Source organism: Spinacia oleracea, chromosome 1, assembly GCF_020520425.1.
Source record: "Spinacia oleracea cultivar Varoflay chromosome 1, BTI_SOV_V1, whole genome shotgun sequence".
NCBI classification, from domain to species: Eukaryota; Viridiplantae; Streptophyta; class Magnoliopsida; order Caryophyllales; family Amaranthaceae; genus Spinacia; species Spinacia oleracea.
The window spans coordinates 91,752,743-91,780,184 of NC_079487.1; the positions used below are offsets into that span (position 1 = coordinate 91,752,743).

At 37.0% G+C, this 27,442-nt stretch overlaps 3 protein-coding genes across 5 annotated transcripts; all 3 read left to right on the plus strand.

Moving 5' to 3' along the window:
- The first annotated feature begins 10,167 nt into the window (after positions 1-10,167).
- Positions 10,168-15,445, plus strand: LOC110803888 (protein RETICULATA-RELATED 4, chloroplastic). Its single transcript, XM_056836176.1, has 10 exons — positions 10,168-10,958; positions 11,384-11,446; positions 12,212-13,459; positions 13,801-13,869; positions 13,970-14,101; positions 14,214-14,267; positions 14,396-14,440; positions 14,560-14,699; positions 14,831-14,956; positions 15,056-15,445. The coding sequence occupies exons 3-10, from the start codon at positions 12,947-12,949 to the stop codon at positions 15,102-15,104; spliced, it is 1,128 nt and encodes a 375-aa protein (XP_056692154.1). The 5' UTR covers positions 10,168-10,958; positions 11,384-11,446; positions 12,212-12,946; the 3' UTR covers positions 15,105-15,445.
- A 1,982-nt stretch (positions 15,446-17,427) lies between these two features.
- Positions 17,428-23,611, plus strand: LOC110803884 (F-box/WD-40 repeat-containing protein At3g52030). 3 transcript variants are annotated; one of them, XM_056836185.1, is made up of 10 exons: positions 17,729-17,868; positions 18,420-18,616; positions 18,702-18,896; positions 19,164-19,218; positions 19,408-19,506; positions 19,779-19,882; positions 21,220-21,309; positions 21,760-21,899; positions 22,858-22,942; positions 23,023-23,611. In XM_056836185.1, exons 3-10 carry the CDS (start codon positions 18,730-18,732, stop codon positions 23,387-23,389), a joined length of 1,107 nt encoding a protein of 368 aa, XP_056692163.1. In that variant the 5' UTR covers positions 17,729-17,868; positions 18,420-18,616; positions 18,702-18,729; the 3' UTR covers positions 23,390-23,611. The 3 variants fall into 3 exon arrangements, with proteins under 3 accessions (XP_021865117.1, XP_056692163.1, XP_056692160.1); XM_022009425.2 differs by lacking the exon at positions 18,420-18,616 and having other exon boundaries at positions 17,428-17,868; XM_056836182.1 differs by having other exon boundaries at positions 18,420-18,896.
- A 1,075-nt stretch (positions 23,612-24,686) lies between these two features.
- On the plus strand, positions 24,687-25,594 carry LOC110803890 (N-terminal acetyltransferase A complex catalytic subunit NAA10). Its single transcript, XM_022009433.2, has one exon. It carries the CDS (start codon positions 24,790-24,792, stop codon positions 25,399-25,401), a length of 612 nt encoding a protein of 203 aa, XP_021865125.1. The 5' UTR covers positions 24,687-24,789; the 3' UTR covers positions 25,402-25,594.
- The last annotated feature ends 1,848 nt before the right edge of the window (positions 25,595-27,442 follow it).

Consider the following 27,442-nt stretch of genomic DNA (forward strand, 5'->3'; position numbering starts at 1 on the left):
GAATATATTATTCATGACTGAACCCGTAGGGTCACACAAATAGCACGTGAACGAATCAAGTATTTAAGTGAATATATTATTCATGACTGAACCCGTAGGGTCACACAAATAGCACGTGAACGAATCAAGTATTTAAGTGAATATATTATTTATTAAGTACTCTATTTATGATCATTCGGAAATGACGGATCTCGATTCCAGTGGGAGCTGAAATCGTCAAAAGGCAAAGTAAATAATATTGCGGAAACGAAGATATTTCCGGAAACGCAAATATGGTTCATGACGGAAATATAAATATTATCCAAGACATAGATGTTGCCGGAAACGGAAACATGGTTCGTATCGGAAAATATTATCGGAAATATTGCTGGAAACGAAATTATTACCGAAATCGGAAATATTTTAGGAATAGGAAATTATTTTCGGAATCGGAAATATTAACGGAAACGTAAATATTTTCTCGAAATGTAAATAAATTCTGGAATCGGAAAACGAATCGGAAGCTCGAAGAGCGACAAGCCACCAAGCGAGCCGGCCCATCGCTCGACAAGCAAAAGGTCGAGCGCACAACACTAGGTGCGAAACCCAGCACCAGCGCCCAGCCGTGTGCGATGGGCCTGGAGCGCTGGGGGCCGCAACGAGCCAAGGCAAGCAGTAGCAAGCCAAGGCAAGCAGCAGCACACATGGTCGAGGCCAAACTGCAGCGCGCGTTGGGCCTTGGGCCAGCATCGACTACGTTTGGGCCTAGCCAGGCACGCGTGCCAGCGTGGCCCTTGTGGATGCGTTAGTTATTTCGTCTTGGGCTTCAAGAAATGTTCGATTACTTAGTCGCCAAGTAACTTTGGCTTTGAGTATTAGTTTTCCTAGTCCTACTAGAATTGGATTAATTAAGAGTTTAATTATTGCTACAATTCTAATTGGTTAAGAATTTCAATCCTAATAGGATTGGTAATTGTTTTCCTAGTAAGACTCAAATCCCTTATTTGCTACTCTATAAATATGAGGCTAGCCCTCATAATTTAACACATCAAATCATATTATTTACTCAGATTGTGTTCAAGGGAGAACATAGTTTATAGCCTAACCCTAGTGCATAAAACCTTAGTAATATCCTAGTTGGTTGAACCTAAGGCGGATCTGAACGTGTTGTGGACTTTCTACGGAGGGGCGACACGTGGAGCTCTAAAGACTTGTTCTTGTTCGGTTCGGGAGCAGCTAGGGAAGGCACGCATCACATTGTATGTAACATAAATTATGCTAATTGACTATGTGGCAATTAATTTGGATTCTGGCTTTATGGTTTTTCCGCGTGAACTATATTATTGTATTATTCATAACCCTACAGTTATGACCTTCTATTACATTTGTACTAGAATTAAGGTTATGTTATGTTCACCTTATTTTTACTTTTTCCAGGACAAAAAAATTTAGATAAGATCAATTTAGGAAAAATAAGGACTGCCAAGTATTTTGTACCATTTATAAGAATTATAACTAAAATAAGTTTGAATAAGTTGAGATAATTGAAAATTGGTTGAATTGAAACAATTAAAGTGCAGAATTGAAAAAACTAAAAAGCTAATTAAACTATTCTAAAGTGTTTAAAGTAAGAAACAAATAAAGTGGTGAAAGTAGGAGCAACCCTTAGAAATCTAGGATTTTCTAAAAGTTAGAAAACTACACTCCATACATGTTGGCTTTAGGGTAACATTCTGTTTATACAAAAGGAACATGTGCCGGAGGGCAACCGTCAAGTACGCACGGTGCTCAACATATCTACACGGTCGACCTTGCAACATTACACGACATGTCAAAGCAAACGTTGCATAGTCCGTGAGAGCATCATGCTCTCCAAAGCCGTTGTTTGCACGAGGGTACAGGGGTTGCACGATCCGTGTCAGGATCGTGCCCCTAGCTACTCCACTTATTTTCTTCTCTTCTCTTGTCCTTTGCATAGATATACTCTTTAACCCTTGGGCTTGACTTGATGGGAGCTTTCTATTATAACAACTCTTCCTTCATGTGAGTCCGTGATAATGGTGATGAGGTGGAGAAATAATGAGGCCACGAAGCTACGCTCGTACCTCATTATCGTGGCTCTTGTCTCAATTGGATTGGCGAAACATCCATATTCCTTGCGTCGCATTAGCTTGACTTGAAAATAGGAAGTGTAATACCCGAGTTTTTAAAACTCGATTAATTATGCTTAATTATTTTTATTTAGCTTAAATCGTTTTAAATCCTAATTTCAAACTTTATTTTAATTTAACGAAGCTTTATTTCACTTGGAATTTTAATATTGTTACACAATTTGTTTATTTTTTTCAATTTATAATTTAATTTCATATTTACGAGCTTAACGACCTTTTTAAATTTTAATTATTTTCGGATTTCTAAATCTATTTTATTCGGAAACTAAATTAATTATTTAACGTTCTTATTTTATTCGGAACCTAAATTTATTTTTCGTTAACGATAATTTTTATAATGAATTATTTTAATTAAACATTTCTATTTTAAAGAAATTTCCAAAAATAGCAACAATTTCTGAATTTTTGGCCAAATATTGTGAAATTAAGAAAATGCCCTCATATAACCAAAATTCCATTTCTTTTCTTCCCTTGCTCTCTACGTATAAACCAGAAAGGAATTTCCTTCCTTCCCTCAAATCTGTCCAGGTTCACTCCTTGGACCTCAAGTAATGCACCTTGTTCTTCACTCTTCTTGACTTTTTATAATCAGACATTTTTTTTCTCTCAATCAAAAATCAATCCACAAAACTGAGAAATCAATTCCCTTGTTCCTCCATTGTTCGAACCACCACCACCAACAACAACCATCTCAACCACTCACCACCATCACTACTACCACCGTCCAACAACCACCCTGACCACTGTCACCCCCAGCACCACCCGACCACCACCGTATCTCCTTCGCTCTCTCTCTTCTCCTTCGCGACCCACCTTCCCTGCCTCCCCTATTTCTGTTTTTTTTCCCTGCTCGATGCACCACCCACGTAGCAACACCACTTCCCGGCCACCTCACTAACCCTTCTAGACCAACCTCCGCCTCTCAATCTCGGCGAGTTGCTGATTCCGCCGCCCAGAACCGCCCAACCATTCTCAAACTCCCCTGCTTTCCCTCCTTTGCTCGACCTCCCTCTACCCTTCCGTGCTGTTCCACCGCTGCGAACCAACCACCTTCACCATCACCGTCATGCTCCGACGCGGTCTCGCGCTGCTGCGACACCAGGGCCGCCGCCCAACCCCCTGCCCAGTCGCCCCCCCTTCCTCCCCTATTCGCGCGCGCCTTGCCTCCCTCCTCACGCTCTCTCTCTGAATCGCACAACCACCGTGTTAGGTTATGATACATATGACAATTCATAAATCATGCGGAAACAACCATTAAGCCAGGAATACATATTATTTACACATAATCATTTAGCATAGTTTAGATGCATACTCTTTGTTGCGTGCCTTCCCTAGCTGCGCCCGAACCGAACAAGAACAAGTCTTTAGGACTCCAAGTGTCGTCCCTCCGTAGATAGTCCACAGCACGTCCGGATCCGCCTTAAGATTGACCAACTAGAATCGCCCTTAAGGTACTATTATTTTCGGCACTTTTAGGCAAATGTGTGACTGAATTTTTCTCTCAAAAACTCACTTTGAATACTTGAAAACTCGTTGTAAATATGTGACCCTAGGCACTTATTTATAGAGTTTATGGAAAGGAATTATAATCCTATTAGAATACAAATCTATTTAATTATAACCCTACTAGGATTCTAATTAAACAAAGTTTATCTATTAGGATTAGATTTAATCATATTACGAATCCCGGTAGCCTTAGGATTCCGAGTAACACACACGAGTGGCGCACAAGCACCGCACGCCCGCACGCAGGCCTTGCGGCCCACGCCGAGCGCACAGCGCAAGGCCCACTGTCGCAGCCTTGTCCGCGCGCGCGCCCAAGCTTCGGCTGGGCCTGGCTTTTGCGCTGGGCCTGGTCGTATGCTTGGCGTGTGGTTGTTGCGCTTGGCTTGCTGGGCGATGGCCCGGCTTCGTGCTGGGCCTTCGTCTGGCAGGCCTCGTCCGATGCTAATTCGTACGATACGCTTCCGATTAAATTCTCGATTCCGGAATTCATTTCCGATACGAACAATATTTAATATTTCCGATTCCGGAATTAATTTCCGTTTCGAACAAATATTTAATATTTCCGTTTCCGGAATTATTTTCCGATTCCGATAATATTTCCGATTCTGACAGTATTTCCATTTCCGGCAATATTTCCGATTCCGGTAATATTTCCATTTCCGATAATATTTTCCGATACGTACCATGTTTCCGTTTCCGGCAACATCTACGACTTGGATAATATTTATATTTCCGATACAATCCATATTTCCGTTTCCGGCAATATCATCGTTTCCGGAGTATTCATTTCTTGCCTGTGATGATCTTAGCTCCCACTGAAACCAAGATCCGTCGATTCCGAATATCCATAGATGGAGTATTTAATGCCATTAAATACTTGATCCGTTTACGTACTATTTGTGTGACCCTACGGGTTCAGTCAAGAGTAAGCTGTGGATTAATATCATTAATTCCACTTGAACTGAAGCGGCCTCTAGCTAGGCATTCAGCTCACTTGATCTCACTGAATTATTAACTTGTTAATTAATACTGAACCGCATTTATTAGACTTAACATTGAATGCATACTTGGACCAAGGGCATTATTTCCTTCACACCGCGCCACTGTGCTGGCGTTACCGCCGGCGCCGCTCAGGCCGCACAGACCCGCCGCCACCCTCCCTACCCTTCCTTTCTTCCTTCTTCGTGCCTGCTGCTTGCCCCTCCCCTCTGCTCAACATTTCTTAAAATCAGAAAACCAATTTCCTGACTTTGAAATTCTTCCATTTAACCCAAAACAAAAGGGGATGGGCCCAAATTCTAATGGGCTTTGGTAAGCTCATTCTCTATTACCATTCCAGATTTATAAATTTATCTTTTATGTTTTTATCCAAATAAATTTGATAAAGTTTCGATACATGTTTATATAATAAATTACTAATAAAATTACTTATTATTTTTCAGGTAGGAAAATATATTTAATTACCGATTTTTACTAAAATTAAGTTACTCGCTAGTATTAACAAAAATGGAATTTAAATAATATTTTCATGAAAACCGGTTTTATGAAATATAAATATATATATATTTCGATTAAAATTTCATTGAATAATAATATTTTCATTAAAATTCGAAATTATACTTTTTATTAAAATTCCTTAATTAAATTATTTACTTATAAAAAATTATGATTTATAAAATATTGATTTTATATTATTTATCGTCGTAGTACTAATTCAATAAATTTAATATTTTGAAAGAAAACGGACTTTGGAGCTCAGGAAGAACGATCCATCAGACGGGAAATATAAAACTACGGTTGAGGTAACGGCTATTGCTAGTACCCGCAATTCCCTTCTAAATGTGTTTATGAAATTATGACGATATGACTGAATTTATGAACTGAATGCTTTGGCATGTTTTATTGAATTGCGGGAAATGAATTATGTTTTGATTGAATTATTCTTTATAATATGATTTGATTGAGTTTTCTCATAAAATGATGTTTATGCAATGCTATGAAAGAATTGATGTTTTATGGATCCCAGGATCTAAATGATGTTTTATGATATAAAATGAGTTATGTTATTTCAACAGAAATACAAGCCAAGGCTTGGTAAAAATACATAAAACATGATAAATGAAAGTGAAAGACCTGGTTTGTCTGGCGGTATATAAACTACCATCTTCCTATCTATCGGTCATGCATGCACCACGGACATCTGTCCACCCATGGATTATGAGCCCAGGCTCCCATGGTTTATGAGCCCAGGCTCAGGGCCCAGGCCCATGTTACGATGATGAGCCCAGGCTCTTATGGGCCCAGGCCCAGTGGAGAATTCCTTCACGGTTCGTACTTGCCGACAACTAACATGTTAATTAAAAGTTTATGAATGACGTTTTTCATTAAAAGTTTATGAATGAATTAAATATGATGTTTTATTAAATGTTTTACTCATTCTATTCTCCCTGTGTTATTAAATAAAATGAGTTGAAATGAATTTACGTTGCTAGGGTAGTCGTTACTGAGTCTTCGGCTCACCGTTTTGTTTTCCATTTTAGGTACTGTGGGGATCGATGGAAACGAGTAGAGGCGAGGGATTTCACTTTAATAATATTCACCTAGTTTATGCTTAAAGTTATAATAGTTTAATTAAAGACTTTTAGTAAGTTATGTACTTTTATTTTGAGAATATAAAGGATTATTATATTAAATTGGAGGTTTTTATGGCTTATGTATGATGTTGCCTTGTAATTTCCAAGACGGAATTACGGCAGGTAATGTCCTGACCAAATTAGGTTAATTCCGCTGCTAATTATGCTTTAATAATTGAATTAGAGGTCGGGGTGTTACAGTTTGGTATCAGAGCCAAGGTTCTGCGACCATAAGTGCTAAACCTTACGGGTTTTACACGTAATAGAATTCAATAGACTTTAAGCAAAGAGTTTTTAGGAATAAGTTAAAAAGAATATGTTAAAATCATGTTAAGTTAAAATGAAATGAGTGTGAGCGTAGGAACGCACGGGAAAAAAAGGGATTCATTTCTCCTGTTATGTATGTTTTCTTGATTGAATATGTTATGCGAAATATCGATTATCAAGGTACTAATGATGCCACGAACAAAGCTCACATCAAGCGCAACATTCACGATGACGTCGCCCACAATGATGTTTCCCATGACGATTTCTATGACGACCAATCTATAAGAGACCACAAGGAGATGATGGAACGATTAGGAACTGCACGTACATTTTCAACTGAATTGGTCAAAGATTCTCGGAAAACGAAAGTCAATAATGCGAACGAAAATGCGTCACCATTCCAGAAGTTTTCACCTCCGAATCCACCAATCTATGATCGCAAGCCGATTCGATGGAATTTGAATACTAGATCAATCAACTACTCGAGACTTTCGAAATGCTCTAACGAATGGAAGCGAATATCGTGCTAAAACGAAAACTTGATATCGATGTCGATGAAAAGATCATTTCGTTAAAGATTGTCCTAAACCACCCCCAACGAATACCGGAACATCAACATCGACCAATCATGAACGAAACCACAACAATGCTAAATCCATCACGCCCGTCAACATACGTAAGAGATTACATGATAAAGGACAAAGATGACGCCAATGCTGATATTATTTTGATTTAGCTCTCTCTCGCTTTAGAATCGAACTTCCCTTGATTTTATGTTTATCGTCACATGTCATGTTATGAGTTTTCTACCCTAGATAGACTGATCAAAGTTTAAGCATTACTGTGTCCTTGAAGAAGTTAAGTTAAAGCACGGTTCGAACTCAAAGATTTTGTGGATATGAATTGTTTTGAGGAATTTTTATGGTTATGAAATCTTTAAGGATAGAATAAATATTATAGTACCAAACGAGACCAAGGATGTATTTCATGAGTGATGGATCACTAATTAAGTTGAGGTTATTTTAGGTTTAAAGTGTTCAGGTTATGAATGATATTGATTCTAGGGTTACCTCCCCGTATTAGTCATGACGAATACATTGATGTTTATAAGTACTAAAGTCTATTATCAAGGAAATGATTGATATGCCTCTATTAAGGAAGAAGTTATACAGAAAAGTTATGAACCCAACATGAGTTATGATAAATGACCCATTTGAGTTGACACATGAATAAGTTCTTGAGGATTTTACCAAAATAAGCTATCAAGAATTAGTCTGTCGATAAGATTTAATGATAGGGTACCGAAAGAACATAAAATTGTATTTTAAGTGGCGAGTCACCGATTAAATCAAGGTTATACAAGGTTTAAAGCGTGTGAGTATACTTGATTTTTGAGTTACTATTCCGCACCCGTTATAATGATTGTTCTATGGTTGTAAGTACCTAAGTGTATTTTTAGATATGTTAAGGAAGCTAAGCTAGAATTTTAAAGTTATGTAAGAATATTATGCGAAACCAAACATGATTAAGGTTACACATGAAGTTCTGAGAATTATAAAAGAAGTTATCAAGAATTAGTTTTTCAGTAAGGTTGATGGTATTCTTGGTTTACCTTTTCGCATCATTTATAAGGATTGTTTTTGTGTATTATCTGAAAGGACGCTTGATTATCTCCATAAAAGAAAAGCTGAACTAGAGAATGTAAGATTTTGCAAAAATGTTGTGAGGAAAAGTATGATTTATAGTGAGGACATGAATTGAGTTTGCGAATAAAGCATTGAAATAAGTTATCAAGAATTCTGTCTATCAGGTTGATGATGTCAAATGAATGTTATGAAACCCAAAGTGAATTGTGAATGATTGAGGAATGCAATGGAGTTGAGAATAGAAAATCGACAAAATGACATGTCTATAGAACCAGGTAGTCTGAACTGGGTTTTCTAGGAGCTGGATTGTTTCTGTTAAAGGCACACTTGATGGCTTAGCATTATCCGCAAAACACGAGATTTACATGACTTAAAATATTAAGGATAAATAACGAAGTCGCATGTCTAACAATGTAATTCCTGTAATGTAATTGGACTCGAAGCACTGCAACGAACGTAGTCAACGAAGTTGTTCAACGTAGAAGAAAAGAGCGGATATCGAAATCAAAACAAATCGAATAAAGAAAATCAACGATAAGGATCCTGCAGCAAAGAAGCTGAAGAGCGAACAAAAACGCAATATCTCCAAATAGTCACCTACGAATGATATAATGTACGAATCGCGATGTTTTATGTAAACGTGTTATGAATCAACCATAATTATGATATGAATGTTATGCTTATGTTGAATGTGAGATTTTCAATTAAAGAATTATGTCTCTATGATATGCTTTATGGATTATGTTTATGCTGACATGATTGTATTGGTAATACCTAATCGTTATACATGGAAGCCGTCTCCAATGGAAGTTCTCCTGAGCTCAGAGTACGAGATTATTATTATAATAAATAACTTTTACAACTATTTGAGTCTTGCAATTGATAGATAAATATTTATTTTCATTATATATACATATATTTTCAGAATTATAATTTTGCATTAAAAAATACTATTTTTGGTGGAAAATATTTTCAAACAGGATCTCGCAAAGTAAAAAGGAGCCTAGTCTATGCTAACAAGTTTGCCCCTTTTATGTTCTTTGCTCCTCGATCCTATTATATGAAATCAAGTGGAGATACGAAAGATGATGGCGAGATGTAATTGACCTTAATGACGATTAAGGATCAATATATAATTTTGCCCCTTCGATTCTAGGTCTCGAGTTGAAGCGGAGTCCTAAAAAGATGATGGCGGAATGAAGCCTAGACATTGTCGGGATTGAAATAAAATTTTGAGATCTTGGTTTTAAAATAAAACATCATACTTTCATTCGAGTGTTTTCAATTTCATTAATCATTTTTATGAATCTAATTTTCAAGTTTCGAGGACGAAACTTTTTCTAAGGGGGTAAGAATGTAATACCCGAGTTTTTAAAACTCGATTAATTATGCTTAATTATTTTTATTTAGCTTAAATCGTTTTAAATCCTAATTTCAAACTTTATTTTAATTTAACGAAGCTTTATTTCACTTGGAATTTTAATATTGTTACACGATTTATTTATTTTTTTCAATTTATAATTTAATTTCATATTTACGAGCTTAACGACCTTTTTAAATTTTAATTATTTTCGGATTTCTAAATCTATTTTATTCGGAAACTAAATTAATTATTTAACGTTCTTATTTTATTCGGAACCTAAATTTATTTTTCGTTAACGATAATTTTTATAATGAATTATTTTAATTAAACATTTCTATTTTTAAGCAATTTCCAAAAATAGCAACAATTTCTGAATTTTTGGCCAAATATTGTGAAATTACGAAAATGCCCTCAAATAACCAAAATTCCATTTCTTTTCTTCCCTTGCTCTCTACGTATAAACCAGGAAGGAATTTCCTTCCTTCCTTCCCTCAAATCTGTCCAGGTTCACTCCTTGGACCTCAAGTAATGCACCTTGTTCTTCACTCTTCTTGACTTTTTATAATCAGACATTTTTTTTCTCTCAACCAAAAATCAATTCACAAAACTGAGAAATCAATTCCCTTAGTTCCTCCATTGTTCGAACCACCACCAACAACAACAACCATCTCAACCACACACCACCATCACTACTACAACCGTCCAACAACCACCCTGACCACTGTCACCCCCAGCACCACCCGACCACCACCGTATCTCCTTCGCTCTCTCTCTTCTCCTTCGCGACCCACCTCCCCTGCCTCCCCTATTTCTTTTTTTTCCCTGCTCGATGCACCACCCACGTAGCAACACCACTTCCCGGCCACCTCACTAACCCTTCTAGACCAACCTCCGCCTCTCAACCTCGGCGAGTTGCTGATTCCGCCGCCAAGAACCGCCCAACCATTCTCAAACTCCCCTGCTTTCCCTCCTTTGCTCGACCTCCCTCTACCCTTCCGTGCTGTTCCACCGCTGCGAACCAACCACCTTCACCATCACCGTCATGCTCCGACGCGGTCTCGCGCTGCTGCGACACCAGGGCCGCCGCCCAACCCCCCGCCCAGTCGCCCCCCCTTCCTCCCCTGTTCGCGCGCGCCTTGCCTCCCTCCTCACGCTCTCTCTCTGAATCGCACAACCACCGCGCCACTGTGCTGGCGTTACCGCCGGCGCCGCTCAGGCCGCACAGACCCGCCGCCACCCTCCCTTCCCTTCCTTTCTTCCTTCTTCGTGCCTGCTGCTTGCCCCTCCCCTCTGCTCAACATTTCTTAAAATCAGAAAACCAATTTCCTGACTTTGAAATTCTTCCATTTAACCCAAAACAAAAGGGGATGGGCCCAAATTCTAATGGGCTTTGGTAAGCTCATTCTCTATTACCATTCCAGATTTATAAATTTATCTTTTATGTTTTTATCCAAATAAATTTGATAAAGTTTCGATACATGTTTATATAATAAATTACTAATAAAATTACTTATTATTTTTCAGGTAGGAAAATATATTTAATGACCGATTTTTACTAAAATTAAGTTACTAGCTAGTATTAACAAAAATGGAATTTAAATAATATTTTCATGAAAACCGGTTTTATGAAATATAAATATATATATTTCGATTAAAATTTCATTCAATAATAATATTTTCATTAAATTTCGAAATTATACTTTTTATTAAAATTCGTTAATTAAATTCTTTACTTATAAAAATTTATGATCTATAAAATATTGATTTTAAATTATTTATCGTCGTAGTACTAATTCAATAAATTTAATATTTTGAAAGAAACCGGACTTGGAGCTCAGGAAGAACGATCCATCAGACGGGAAATATAAAACTACGGTTGAGGTAACGGCTATTGCTAGTACCCGCAATTCCCTTCTAAATGTGTTTATGAAATTATGACGATATGATTGAATTTGTGAACTGAATGCTTTGGCATGTTTTATTGAATTGCGGGAAATGAATTATGTTTTGATTGAATTATTCTTTATAATATGATTTGATTGAGTTTTCTCATAAAATGATGTTTATGCAATGCTATGAAAGAATTGATGTTTTATGGATCCCAGGATCTAAATGATGTTTTATGATATAAAATGAGTTATGTTATTTCAACTGAAATACAAGCCAAGGCTTGGTAAAAATACATAAAACATGATAAATGAAAGTGAAAGACCTGGTTTGTCTGGCGGTATATAAACTACCATCTTCCTATCTATCGGTCATGCATGCACCACGGACACCTGTCCACCCATGGATTACGAGCCCAGGCTCCCATGGTTTATGAGCCCAGGCTCAGGGCCCAGGCCCATGTTACGATGATGAGCCCAGACTCTTATGGGCCCAGGCCCAGTGGAGAATTCCTTCACGGTTCGTACTTGCCGACAACTAACATGTTAATTAAAAGTTTATGAATGACGTTTTTCATTAAAAGTTTATGAATGACGTTTTTCATTAAAAGTTTATGAATGAATTAAATATGATGTTTTATTAAATGTTTTACTCATTCTATTCTCCCTGTGTTATTAAATAAAATGAGTTGAAATGAATTTACGTTGCTAGGGTAGTCGTTACTGAGTTTTCGGCTCACCGTTTTGTTTTCCATTTTAGGTACTGCGGGGATCGATGGAAACGAGTAGAGGCGAGGAATTTCACTTTAATAATATTCACCTAGTTTATGCTTAAAGTTATAATAGTTTAATTAAAGACTTTTAGTAAGTTATGTACTTTTATTTTGAGAATATAAAGGATTATTATATTAAATTGGAGGTTTTTATGGCTTATGTATGATGTTGCCTTGTAATTTCCAAGACGGAATTACGGCAGGTAATGTTCTGACCAAATTAGGTTAATTCCGCTGCTAATTATGCTTTAATAATTGAATTAGGGGTCGGGGTGTTACAGAAAGATAGTGCCTCCGTAGGAAACAAGCAAAGAAAGACAACAGAAGAAAAATAACCCTAAATGTAACTAAACTACGCTAATAATACACAAAAGAGTCTCTAATGACCGCTAAAGATGTGCAAATTACAAACACATCACCCCAATACATGCTTGTCAACTTGGCTATATATAGTCGGCTAGAACGGACCCGTTTTAGATCCGAAGATCCCTTGAAGGTGCATTGGAGAAGCTTAACCAACAAAAACTTCTTGTTTGGGTGTGGCTATTAGTTGGAATTACGAGCTGCCCCACTATGAAGCTAACAAGATGGCCTTTTCACTCCTTTCTCATGCACAAGTTCATCTACACCACACCTTCTTCCCTTTCCTCTTCTCCTTCTTCCAGCTCCCCCGTCTTCTCACTCACTCAAACAGCCAAACTAACCAATCATAGAAGAGAGAGATGGCCATGGCTGCTCTCTCTCTCCTCCCTTCACAATTTCTCTCTCCTATCCCTCAATACCACCATAACTTAATTCCATCCATCAAAAACCTTTCAATCACTTATACCCCGCCAAAATTCTCACTTACCCACCTCAAAAAACGCCGTCTTTCATCCACCCAGATATTCTCCGGCGGTGGTAATGGAGGAGGAGTTCACGGAGGAGGTGGTAATGGTGGTAGTGGAGGTGGTGGAGATGGTGGTGAGGGAGATGCAGGGGAGAGAAACAGAGCAGATGCAATTCTTGCGCTTGCAGAGGTGGGAAGGTCATTGGATAGCTTGCCTAAAGATTTATCCATGGCGGCAGATGCGGGTCGGATACCAGGTTCGATTCTTCGGCGTTACTTTGAGCTTGAGAAGTCGCCGGTTTTCCGGTGGTTGCTTCAGTTTGGCGGGTTTAAAGAACGGTTGCTTGCTGACGATCTCTTCTTGACTAAAGTTGGAATTGAATGTGGTATTGGAATGTTCACTAAGGTTGCCATTCTTAATTACTTCATTATGATTATTAATTCATATTGTGTTTTGCGTGGGCAAAGATGACAAAGTAACAAAATCAATATAGTGTATTCGTACTTTGAAATAGACTAGTAATGTGTTAGGCTTTTAAGGGACACATATAACATAAGAACACCCTCCTAGAGAGGCAATAACCACAAATCTTCAAAATCAGTGAATAGAAACACTTGATGATATCTTAGGTTTCATGTTCTAAGCTAGCTAGTTGCTTTCATGTTCGTACATTTGTTCGATTTTGATTATAACAACATCGAGTCCCCGATATAATTTTGCTTGTTGAATTGAATTGTATTGTACAGACAGCTGCAGAGTTGGAGAAACGTAAGGACAATTTTAAAAAGGAGTTGGACTTTGTGACAGCTGATGTGGTATGGATGCTAAAGAAGTTAGTTCATAATTTATATTTTTGGCAGCTACTTTAACAAGTAGATTGATAACCTATAAATCAAAATTTGTGTTTGCTGTTAGATAATGGCTCTGGTTGCAGATTTCTTGCTTGTATGGCTTCCTGCACCCACTGTATCCTTGCGACCAGCTCTCACACTCACTGTAGGACCTGTGGCTAGGTTTTTCTACGGTTGCCCCGACAATGCATTTCAGGTTCTTTTTACCATATATAGGTTACACTTCATATTCACAACAACATATATGTGTGTCAATAAAAGGTATCATAAGTCTAAATGACATTCTTTCTCAATTATAATGCGCGCAGATTGCTGTTGCAGGAACTACATATTCAATTCTACAGAGAGCTGGTGCTCTAGCGGTATGTTGTCAGTTGATCTTAGCAGTTTTAAAACTCTGGATAAATTGTCTGATACGCCTTCCTTTCAAACCAACAAAATATAGTAATTATGAGCTTAATTATTATCATATTTTTCGTTTGTTTTGCAGCGTAATGGTGCAAAACTGTTTGCTGTTGGAGCTACCTCATCTGTGGTCAGTTCATTAAAAAATGATTACTACATTTCTTCTAGAGTTCCATTGACATTATTGTCCAAAAGATCAATAAAATTTGACCATTTTACAAACTGAAGCGAAGCTCTATCCTTTTGCAGATTGGTACAGGAGTGACAAATACGTTGATCAATTTAAGGAAGGTTGTTGATAAATCCGCCTCAGATGAAGCAGAAGATATTCCAATGTTGGCAACCAGCATTGCATATGGTGTATATTTATCAGTTTCTGCCAATCTTAGGTATGTTATATATATGTTGATCATGGACCGCAACCAAAAGACTACTGGCCGGACAGCTGCGTAGTTATTAGAGAAAACCATCATCTTGTGGAATACAATCTAGTCATTAACATCATCTTGTTTTCTTATAGGTATCAAGTAATAGCAGGAGTCATTGAACAACGGATTCTGGATCCATTGCTTCATGACCGCAAGCTTTTATTGAGTGCGGTCTGCTTTGCAGTACGGACAGGGAACACATTTTTGGGTTCATTGATGTAAGATCATCTATCCATGCATTCATTTTAAGCAATTAGTACTTTTTATACTCTTGTATTTCTCTACTAAATTACATTACATGTTATCACGGGTGATAGGTGGGTGGATTTTGCTCGATTAATTGGAGTTCAAAGGACACGAGACTAACATCTTAGCCATGGATCATATATTTTGCTATTGATCCCAGCCACACCGCTTTTTGCTGATTGTTTGAATTGGTGAATACTTGTTATTTCTTCCTCTTTCCGGTGAAATGTAGAATGCATTAGGTCATACACTCATACTAGCATTACTTATTCGCGTCCTACTATTGAGATGGAAGTCATGCAAGCCATGATTGTAGTATTCGTGTATTCATATATTTTGTTGCAGAATTCCAAGTTTTGTAATTTTGATATTATAATTGGAAGGAAGCTTTGTAATGTTCTGTAATGCCCTTTCATGGCTTCACGGAATGCAATGATAATAAGAGTCAACAAGTTTAGCCATATTTTACAATCTAATGCAATATCAACGCAACTCTATTTTTTCGAGTATTTATGATTATGATGCGCACATCTAACTATTGATTCAAGTCGCTTCGCCAAGATTTTGGAACGGGTGTGGCTTTCTTGAACAATGTTGAAATCAAAAAAAAATATATATATCCATTGTGTGTGCGTCGATTTTAAAAGTACTACGTAATTCCTCCAACTATCCACACGAGATACACGTAATTTTAGTAGGTTTCAAAATGAAATACTTTCTCGATGAGAACTTTAAAGCATAATTTGCTAGCTCTTGTATAAAGAACGCTTATCAACATTAGTAATTATAGACTTCTAGATTTGGAAAAACCATCATTGTTTTTTTGGTGTGACTGAGCTAAAGGGGGGAAAATCATCATTGTCACTAGCTATTTAGCTTAATAACACGGATTATTAAAAAAAATCTTCTAATTAATGGTGTCCCAAATCACTATCTTTCTTTTGATTGGTACTACTCCCTCCATTCCTTTTTGTTGTTCCCCTAAGGAATGATGGGGTTTTTTTAAGAAAACTAGAATCTTGGGTTGTATTGGGATATGAGTAATGATTGGGTGTAAGAATAATGATTGGATGTAAGAGATTATATATTTAAAATAAAGTAAGGAGAGAGAAAATATTAAAGAAATAAGATAAATGGGAGATATTTTATTATTAATAACAAAAAAACAGAGTAAATTCAAACCAGAAAAATCAACCAAATTTCGAACAAAAAAAAATCAAGAAAAATCAAACCAGAAAAATCAAGAAAATTAACCAAAAAAACCCAGGAAATCGATAAACCAAACCAAAAAACAAACAATGAAATCATGAAAACAAGAATTCGACAAACATGAAATCAACAAATCAACAAACAAACAAACAAACAATTAAGAAAATTCAACCAAACAATACCCAAAATATTCGACAATCAAAACCCAGAATTTAACCCAGAATTCAACCCAAATTCAACCAAGTTCAACCCAAATTAAACCCAGAAAATACGAACAAGTTCAACCCAAATTAAACCCAGAAAATCGAACAACAAATTCAACCCAAATTGAACTATTTCAGCCCAGAAAATCGAATAAATTCAACCAAAAATCGAGCACAATTCAACCCAAATTCAACACAGAAATGCGAACTATTTCAACCCAAATTCAACCCATAAATACAAACAAATTCAACCCAAAATCAACCACCAAATTCGACCAAATTTAACCCAAAAATCGACCAAAATCAACCCAAAAATTCAGCCAAAAAATCATCGAAAATCAACCGAATAATTCGCCGAAAATCAACCGAAAATTCGACAAAAACCACCCAGAAAATTCGACAAAAAAATACAAAAATAATAATAATAACCACTTGATCCTTACAACACTCACGATTTTAAGGATATAGAGGTCAAATTCGACCATGAAAACTCTAGATCTAGAGTTTTTATGGTCGAATTTCACCATCTAAAGCCATATTTCCGTATTCTACAACTTTAACGGGGGTGGTGGCGGCGGCGGAGGCAGAGGTTTGGTTGTGGTGGTGGCGGCGATCTCACTCCCATATATGAAAGAACATAGAGATGTTTTGGAGGAGAGAGAGTGAAAAACGTGAGAGGAAGTGAGAAACAGAGCAAGAAAATGAAGAGAGAGAGGGAGAGTAAGGAGAGAGAAAATGAAGAGAGAGAGAGAGAGAAAAAAATCAGAGAGGTGAGAGGAGTGAAAGAGACGGGTAGTGGGGTGGGGTTATGGGGGGTGGGAAAATAATTAAATAAGGGTGGTGGGGAAAAAGAGGGTGGAAAAAGGGTAGAATCTTAGGGTTTTTTGGTAAATAATGGGGAATCTTAGGGTAAATTGGTAAAAAAATCATGGTTAAAAATAGTAAAGATTCAGTATGGGTACAACAAAAAAAAATGCCAAAAAAGGAAATGGGAACAACAAAAAGGAATGGAGGGAGTAGTAAATTTTAGGTTAAGAATTTTTTTTTGTAAATGTGTAAAAAGCATATCCGTAGTATTATATGGGATAATTATTTGTTTAGTCTCGATATGATCTAATTAATTTATGATTAATATGTAAAATAAGATATGATTAATATGTAAAATAAGATATGATAAGATTAGATTAAATCTAGCACTTCGTATTAGATTGGTTAGGACTTAGGACTCACCAAGTAAAATAAAAAAGAAAATCTGATAACTAAATTGAAACGAAGTAAATGATAAGAACGTCGAACAGAAGACGAACGAGATTGGAGTAATAGTAGTTCCAGAGTTGCAGGATGAAACCTAAGACAAGTTCGAAGGCGAAGAGATTCAACGTTGAATTACTCGACAATGATATACTCTGTGTTGTCTTCGCTTTCCTCGACCTTTTCGACATCGTTCGCTGCGCTGCCGTCTGCAAATCATGGTACTTCTTTCTACTTTTTCTTTTATTTATTTCAATTTTTCATTTTTATACCTAAAAGCTCTTAAACTGATCGAATTTGGCTATACCCACTTCATAATTTGATGTTTTTGGCTGGTATTTGTAATTATATGGAATTCCATCACGTTTGTGTTAATTCTCCCTGAATTTTCAATGGAATTTCGATTTTTTTTTATTTGATTATAATTAAAGTAGATTGGTTGAATTTAGCTCTAATTCGTCATTTGTTGATTTTTCTTTTATCGAATTATGTAAATTGAAGGATGCAGCAGCTGGTTTTCTCCCTAGGTTTTCTAAAAAGTTGGATATTTAACCTGTCAAATTGTATGCTGTTCTTGGACTGGCATTTCTTTCGTTAAAATTTTAATCAAGCAACATGTTATGCAATCCTGATCATCAATCCGTGGATATCACTAACATTCCTATTTGGATTACGCCTTTATCTCAAACTTTGTTGCTCAGTTAACCCTGTTATACCGTCATCTGACTTGGAGACTTGTACTTCCCAGTGTCCAAAACATTGCTAATTTCAGGGACTTGTGGACTTCTACGCTCTATGGAGTCCTGTTTGAAGTGTTGAAGTATCATGTTGTATTTGAGTGTTCAAGTGCCATATTGCTCAGATATGGTTATTTTATGTGTTGAATGTTGTGTCCTGACTTTCCAACTCATACATGCCCAACTCAGCTCCTTCCTCTTGAGCATGCTTTGTACAATAACCAATATACTTGTGTGTGTATGCGTGTTCGACTGGTCATATTAGTATTTCTTAGTCTCTATCAATCCTGAACTCGCATTTGTTTTACTTGCTGAAGGAATTTAATCATCAGCAAATCTAGATTAATGCATTCACTGTACCTCGAGCGATGGGGTAATGAGGCCTCCAGCTCGTCAATGGATATGGAGGGACCATTGAACATGGTCCTTGAGGATCTGGCAACGCAGCGTCATAGGTCTGCTCTTGTTGAAGGTTCTTTTATTGTTGATCAATGGAAAGGCCATACAGCCGGGTAAAGTCGTCAATCTCTCCTAAAACTTTGATCCTTGTTGTTTGGATATTTTCCCTTTACGTTCCATTACCATCATAAAAATATATATGATCGAGTGAAAATGCTTCCTTATCTGAAAGGGAGAGAAAAAGATTGTCATGCATCTTTATTGGGTAGTAGATGTTCTATTTGTTAGTCTTGTTTGCTGCAACTTTATCTTATCTTTGTCTACATCTTAATTTGGATTTTCTGTTCAAACGGCAATAATTTTACCTTATACTCATTTAGGATTGACCAATGCCGAATGAAAATGGGTTTGATCCTAACCAGTGGAGGGGACAAGGTATGATTCTCTTAGTCTTATTGCAATTTGCTTTCAATTTTTATCACTCTCAGATGTAAGTATGGTGACAATCCATGACTGGTGTGGTTCCTTTGTGAAGTTCTTCATAACCTCTTCTACCCCTTTATGCCTCATTATATTTACAACTTACAACTTATTTTTTTTAAAATTTTTGGTTTGTGATGCCAGTTTATGCGTCTATGGTCATCAGAAAATTACAAATGCTTGGAAGAGTACTCTCTCAGTGATCTGGCTCCGTTAGTTGATTTTGATTTTGATGAGAGCAAGGTAGAATACAAGACTAGAAGTTTAGATATGCTTTTGATGAACTCTACTGTGGAGGCACCTAATCAGTGTCGAATTTGTCAAGTAATTTACAAAGTGGCCACTGGACTAAAGTAGTGTTGTAAACCGAGCAGTAGGCTTTCACTTACTGTTGTTTCCTTTTCCTTATTGGAGAATCTATTTCCCAGCTGTTAAACATATATCTGTTACTTATGTACAAATATTTTTACTTTACAGGTTTGTGACCTTTTCAAGTTATTTTCATATTTCTATAGGTTGTTGGCTTGACTGGAACCCGTATATGTATATGGAGGCGCAATGGAACCCGTAGTATATTTCCTTCACGTGAAGGCATCTGCACGAAGGGCTTATGTATGAGGTATGTTGGCTGTTCCCGTGTTCCCTCTGATTGACGATTTAAATTTTTCTTTTGATGCAAGAAAATACTTTAAGCTGACTAAGTCATGCCCTTTTTGTTTCTTTTTTATGATACAAGTAAAGATGATTATATCCAAATGAGTTATCGTGATAAAGCAGTTAAAGAAATTGAAGGTTTTATCATACATATTTGGAATTGCATCATTTCATAATGACCACATACCAGTTTTCCAGATGCATTAATAATCTAAATATTGTGTGCTCAAGAACTTGTTATAGTTGATCCTTGGAAGGAAATTTTCTATGTACAACCGGTTGTGTCTTATGTATGGTACGAGTATAGCTGTTTATTTACCCATGTGCTTGAACATTGTAAGCACATGGGTATAAAAAGCCTTGGTACAACCGGTTGTACGTTGAAGATCCTCCCTTGGACTAATTGCAAAATTCTACAAGTCTACAACTATTTCTGCTATTGCACTCTCTTTTTGGTATGGCTCTACTGTTTGAAGCTTGTTTTGACCAGTGCCTCTAAATTTTGCCTAAATTTCATATACATATTAGTGACTGCTTGGAATGTTTCTCTGATCTACATATGGTTTGAGATTTTGATAACTTAAGCAATAAAAAGTAGGAAATAGTGGGTTGCTCGTATCCAGGTTTTGTTTCACTTCTGACTGATGAGTTATCTATGCTCGGTGTCAGAAGGCATCCCATGATTTCATTATTAGTTGTGCACTTCATTCTTGCTGTTAGTTACAATTGTATAATGATTCAATGAGGGGATTGTAATGGTGAAATACTCAAAATGATTTCAACAGTAAATTATCATTACCCCATTGCCTCAAAGAGGCTCCCGCAAGAAGCGGGATAAGGGGGGGTCGGACGTACCCAACCTTACCTCTGCAATTGCAGAGAGGTTGTTTCCAATCGACCCCAAAACGATAACGGGACGACCATCTTCTACTTCATGGAAAGGAAGCGAAGAGGTATTAAGAGTCACTTTGATTTAGTCCATTACATCCCACAACCAAAAGAACAAATGAATCTTTGGCTCCATTGGAAGTGGACAGCAAAATATGCAGAAAATGCTGTGCTATTAACTCAGTGCTTGTCAGGTTCGAACTTTTTTTGAAAGGTGTTGAGTGTCGCAGTTTATGGTGATATACTGAATCACTGATAAGCTTGCATTGTTGAATATTTCGAAAATACTTGTAAATGAAAAGGAAGTTTTTTCTTATGTCTATTCCTTTTTCTAAATATATCCAGTATTATTACTGCACATTTTACAACTTCCTTTCCAGTCCTGACGCGTGTTATGATGTTGTGTTCATGAAGGTACATGGATCCAGAGGCTATGGTAGGATGTGAGGATGGCACAGTTAGGGTATTTGATATGTATAGTAAAAGTTGTTCTCGAATAATCCGGTAATTTGGCCTATGCTTCCTCCTGTATTATGTAAAGTTCCTCACTTGAAACATATAATTGATCTAAGTTACAGACAACAATATTGTCTCCATTCCTCGAGTTCCGATGCTCAGTCCTCAGATATAGCAAAAGATTGGATCTTCATGCAGCGGGCTTTTTAAGGAAATAGACTGGTCATTTCCAACTAAAATATTGATTGCGAACTGTCATTTTCACTTTTGCAAAGTTGTTCATATGTCAGATTGTTCTTCTATTGGGACACTGGCTGTTACTTAAAGATCATTGGTGTTATCTCCTATATCTTCCAAGGGGTAGAGAACGTTACATCAAATAAACTTACCATTGTAATTTATGTGTCAATTTTTTGTTCTACTAGCTATCACCTTTTCTTGCCATTTTGCATTCACTTTTCGCCAAACCTGCTACCAACTTTGTTCTTGATCTTGCAGGATGCAAAACTCTCGTGTGACTTGTTTGGCTGTGGGAGATGACCAGCTTGTTCTGAGTGGTTCACCTTATGGAAGCATAGCTGTATCTGGCCTATTATCTAATCAGCAAGTTGCTACATTCACGCCACCCAATATGAGAGGTTGTGATTTTTTCTTCTTCTATGCAACTTACGATTAATTATAGAATTTGGAAGATTATTATCTAGAAGAGGGCCAGTTTCTGATTTTTTTACATATATGATTGCTCCTAAGGGGTAAAGGATGCTCCAGTGTGCTGTTGTTTCCCTGGACCTCGGAAATTAAAATCATTAGTAACTTTGAGATGCTATATACTTCCTCCATCCCTACATTATAATAAACCACATTTATTTGGAGTCATTTTTAAGGAAATTAGCGGAGCCTCAGTTTAGATAAGTTCAAATAACTAAAAGTAAGTTAAGTTCGTAGCTGCTAGTAAGTGCTACTCCCTCCGTCCCGGAATACTCGACCCGGTTTGACCGGCACAGAGTTTAAGGAACTTGAATTGACTTATTTAATTTAATAGGTAGTAGTTGATAGTGGGGTATTATTTTAATGTAGTTAGTGGGAGGTGGGTTAAGAGGTGGGGTTGGGGAGAGTAGGGGTTGAATTTTTAATTATTTTTTGTATGGAGTAGGGGGTAGGTGGGTTAATAGGGGTGGAGTGAGAAATAATATAATATTGTTAGAATATTTCCATTTTTAGAAACAGGTCAAGTATTAAGGGACGGCCCGATAAGGAAAACAGGTCAAGTATTCCGGGACGGAGGGAGTAACCAACTTCGGTTCAAAACTACAATAGTTCTGTTAAGTTCAAATAAACCATATGTCCATACGTATCTTTCACCTTTAAAAAAATTATTTCTCCACCTTACCAATGTAATCCTTTTTTGGAATTATCATGCGGGTGTCATTAAGGGTAATCTGGAAATATTAAAAAATTAACTTGCGAAATTTAGAAAATGACTTGTTATTTTGGGATTAATAAATAAAGAGAAGTGTAGCGTATTTGTTTTGACATGGAGGAATTTTATATAATCATGTTAGTATGGTCATTAATGTGATCTGGGTTGTGTATCAGGTGTAGAGACCTTGTGCTACAATCCTTGTTCTCATTTGGTATTTGCTGGATCATCAAATGGTTATGCAGCTTGTTGGGACCTTAGGTATTACTGTCTCAATATTTCACGGGGTTGGCAACTCATTTCAGTGTGATCTTATCATTGCCTGCTTACCCATTTTGTAGGAAAATGCAATCGCTGTGGAATACACGGGTGAGCCCTAATGCAGTGTATTCAATGCAATATCTCAGAAATGACACATCAACACTGGTAATTGGTGGCGTAGATGGTGTTGTGCGTATTGTGGATCAGAATACTGGCAAAATCCTGACAAGGTGTGTTATGGACCCAAGTGTAGCCAAATTAACTTCAAGAAATAGTTTGTATGGTTCAGTTGAAAGAAGGAAGGTGAAGAGATTAAAAGGAGACGGAGCAATTGGTAGTATTCCAATGACTGCTCGGCCACGCATTAAGTGCTTAGCTGTGGGGATGGGAAAAGTCGTTACCATTCATAATACCGAGTACATCAGAATGTGGAAATTCAACAAATAAACTAGAAATTCAAGTAGTTTTGTCCCGTTTTCCCCATTTGGAGTAAGTAGTTCTATTTTAGGAGATGGCGTAATCTTGTTGCTTGTTTTTTTAGCTGAATTCCAACCAATTGAGATTGGTAATCCTGTTTCGGTTTGGTAATTATTTCCGATATTGTTGGGCTTGATGTATGTTTGAACTTGATGACATAAATAATTACATAGCCCCTTCCAAATTTCGATAGTTCAGAAAATTACTGCGTAATATAAATATTAATATTGTGTTGACAAAGATGTTTGTTGTATGTTTTCCGTCAAGTATTGTTTACAGGGTTACCTTTTTCACTCTGTATTACTAGGAAGAAACTTAGAATACAGTTCAAAACTTCTAAATTGTGTACTCTTATGACACACAAGTTGTGAACTTACAATTCAATTGCGGCAGACTTCATTGTCGTTGTTCATGAGCACAAATAAAGTTCTCTCCATAACAAATGACATCTACCATGTCTGTATGGGTGTCAATTACATTTTACAAATAAAGTCCTCTCCATGCGTGTATAATCATGCACAATAGACAGGTGCTCAACGATTCAATCCTGAACCATGAGCCGTTCCGAGTTAATCTCAGTGATTGGGAAATTTTTCCAATCTAATGGCATTTTCGTAAATAATTGATGATTTTATTACGAAAATGCCATTAAATGTGGGTGACATGTCATCAAATATGAGCCACATGTACGTTCATAATTGTATTTTCATAATACATCAACAACTATATAATATACAGTCAACAACTCGCAATATACAATAAACTTCTACTAACAATCAATCCACAACTATAAATATACGGTCAACCACTTACCAATAAACAATATTGCATTTTAGTAATTCATCAACAATTATATATACACAGTCAACGATAAATGTTATACAATCAACACCGAGGAATATGGAGTCAATAATTACAAATATACAGTCAACACCTAACATTATACCACCTACGGGTTTCAAGCAAAATATTTACGAAAATGCCATTTGATTGGAAAATTTTTCCAATCACTGAGATTAACTCGGAATTTCTCCTGAACCATAACCAGTTTGATCTGGGACTAGAATCACCTCAAAGTTGCAAGTTCTAGTGCTGATTGAAATTTTTTCTTTTTTTGAAGGATCCTGATTGAATTACTTTGTTGTGTTAATAGTTGCACTTCTAGTCGTACATACTTCGTAAGTTCGTATAAGGTAATGATGTGGTAAGAATATTTTCTTGAGCCCAAAATACAAAAATAAACCACAAAAGCCCAATCCAAGGCATATAACTTTCCTACAGGTCAGAACTCTCACTCATCCTCAGGCTCCTTCCCCAATTTTTCCCCCAAATCACAAACCCTAACCCTAGAATTCAATTCTCAATTAAAAATGGTGTGCATAAGGAAAGCAACAGTTGACGATCTTCTGCAGATGCAGGCCTGCAATTTGCTCTGCTTACCGGAAAACTACCAGATGAAATACTACCTCTACCACATCCTTTCATGGCCGCAACTTCTCTACGTCGCCGAAGATTACAACGGAAAAATCGTCGGCTATGTATTGGCCAAAATGGAGGAAGAAAGCTCGGAATGCCATGGTCATATCACCTCCCTCGCTGTTCTTCGCACTCATCGCAAACTAGGGTTAGCGACGAAGCTCATGTCGGCGGCTCAAGCTGCCATGGAACATGTTTATGGTTCTGAGTATGTGTCTCTCCATGTTAGGAAGAGTAATCGTGCTGCTTTTAGGTTGTATACCGAAACTTTGGGTTATCAGATTCATGATATTGAGGCTAAGTATTATGCTGATGGGGAGGATGCTTATGATATGAGGAAACAATTGAAGGCAAAATCTGGACACGGACATAGTCACGGTCACAGTGGTCATGGTCATGGACATCATCATCATGGCGGGGATTGCTGCTCTGGTGGTGGTCGTAGTGGGGAGGCAGGGAAGGCAGGGAAGGCGGCAGCGACTGCCAGTCTCCAGACGGTGGAGTGAATTGAGAGGTAATACGGATGATATTTTTGTTGGGGATAGTGATGGTGGATGCCTACATGTGTTTATTCGTAATAACTGAAGATTTCTTTAAAACATGTGATTAAGTTACCATTATTGTGCTTTTGTACTTGAATTGTGGTTATGAGAGGTTATCAGTTAATGTTATATTTTGAAAATATTGTTGGTGCTTGCAGATGAATGAGTTTTGGTTGTTGGTTCAATTGGCTATTGATCAAGTAATTTTAGGACTTAAAAGGGAAATGATTGGCTATTGATCAAGTAATTTTAGGACTTAGGAGGGAAATGATTGGCTATTGATGCCTGATTTTAGGTTTGTGATAGTAGAAATACTTATCTGTAGCCATGTAGATCCATAGTTATTCTATGGTTTGGTGAAGTGATTGATGTTCTTGTATTTCTGTTTGAGCTTTGAATCCATATGTGTATTCGGTGTTGATTGAGTTGGCTAATCACATAGGTGTAGGGGCTTGTTTTTATTTTATTGCACCCCAGTTCCCTATGATGTCACTGTGTATTACATACGGAGTACATAGATGTTTTGACAGCTCAAATTATTTCTTCAAGCTTCTTAAATTTGGGGACTTTCCTGTGAGATTGTCGAAATTAATTTGGGGACGTTCCTGTGAGATTGTCAAATTGAGGAGAGGGTCAGATAGTGGCTGGGACTCGAGAGGGTATATAGGAGGTATTGTTTGTAAATTCAACATCTGTAGTCTGTAACCAAAAGAATAAAGTCAATTTTATGTCAAATCCAAAACTATTCGTGTAATCTTTCATTTCGAAGCAAGCAATACTTTAGTGGCCATACCGAAAAGTATGTATGAGGCTGAATAGGCTTCTGATGAATGGTTTACCCTTAAAAGGTGTCTATTTATGTACTGCTTGGTTCCGAGATGCAGTGAGTATCTCTATACTGTATGTCCGTAACTTAGATTTGAAAACAATGTTTCCCGAGACTTTTGAAGTCATTCTGCTCCCTAAAACACCCTTGTTCCAGTTTCCTGAGACTTTTGAAGTCATTCTTTAGCATGAGTGCTTTTCCTTAGCTCAGTGTGATTTTTTGCCTCAAGGGGCTATTTCGAGTTTGTAGAATATAGTAATCCCATTAAAATTAATATCTAACCATACTAGGTGTACCTTTTATGTAAACTTGTGTAGGTAGAGCCCACATTCTTATTGAAAAGTTCTATTTTGTCCTATTAGACCTAAAAATTAAGTATCTCACTACTCCCTCCGTCCCTAAAAGATTGCTTCATATACCATAAAATCATAAATGGATGTCCGTATTTGTTTACCCCATACCTTATTTGGGTTGTGGTTCTCGCATGTTTCTCCTCACACATTATTTAATTTAGATAAAAGACAAATCTGTCTACCCGCTTGCTTTTGAGCATACTTAATTCTTAATACAATGAATAAAAAAGGTAATCTTTTAGGCACGGAGGGAGTAATTCTCAAGAGTAGAATACTTTTTGTGTTGCTGCTTCTTTTAAGTATTACAAATTTTGAAGAATTGGCATAGAGAATGTTGTTGGTGGAAGTAATATCTGCAGTATTATGGAGTACAAACTTTGAAGAATGGTTGGTGAGATGACAGGGGATGTTGTTGGTGAGATGACATGTACTAGACTTCTAGATCATTCTATATATTTGTCGGATAGTATTAGTTGTTGTCGCAGAGATGCTAAGTTTGGGTGCTAATCAACTGCTGGTGGGGTTTAGTTTTGGCTGTCTTCAACTCTCATTGTACTTCTTGAAGGGAGTCTATGTTTGCCAATTTTGGTATTCGTTCATATCTTTTTGTCCATGATGAATTCAAGCTGATTACAATAAAATTATGTCATATCTTTATCCTTGTTAGTTGTTACCACCAAGATCACGAGCTGATTCTTAAGTGCAAATGCAGTTTCTTGTAGTAAATCTGATGTTTGGACGACTTGGCAAATTTTGTGCATGTAACCCGTTTTATACCCTAAGGTTCAGATTAGCCAATCATTTTATGAGTATAATTCTTTTTCTT

What these genes read in the sequence shown, in the direction of transcription:
- LOC110803884 (XM_022009425.2), top strand. Translation starts at nt 17,738, where the DNA reads ATGAAACCTAAGACAAGTTCGAAGGCGAAGAGATTCAACGTTGAATTA. An exon ending in ACGAAGGGCTTATGTATGAG is followed by an intron (nt 19,883 to 21,219) that starts GTATGTTGGCTG and finishes GTGTTCATGAAG; the next exon opens with GTACATGGATCCAGAGGCTA. An exon ending in GCAGCTTGTTGGGACCTTAG is followed by an intron (nt 22,943 to 23,022) that starts GTATTACTGTCT and finishes CCCATTTTGTAG; the next exon opens with GAAAATGCAATCGCTGTGGA.
- LOC110803888 (XM_056836176.1), top strand. Translation starts at nt 12,947, where the DNA reads ATGGCCATGGCTGCTCTCTCTCTCCTCCCTTCACAATTTCTCTCTCCT. An exon ending in GCCCCGACAATGCATTTCAG is followed by an intron (nt 14,102 to 14,213) that starts GTTCTTTTTACC and finishes TAATGCGCGCAG; the next exon opens with ATTGCTGTTGCAGGAACTAC. An exon ending in ACATTTTTGGGTTCATTGAT is followed by an intron (nt 14,957 to 15,055) that starts GTAAGATCATCT and finishes CACGGGTGATAG; the next exon opens with GTGGGTGGATTTTGCTCGAT.
- LOC110803890 (XM_022009433.2), top strand. Translation starts at nt 24,790, where the DNA reads ATGGTGTGCATAAGGAAAGCAACAGTTGACGATCTTCTGCAGATGCAG.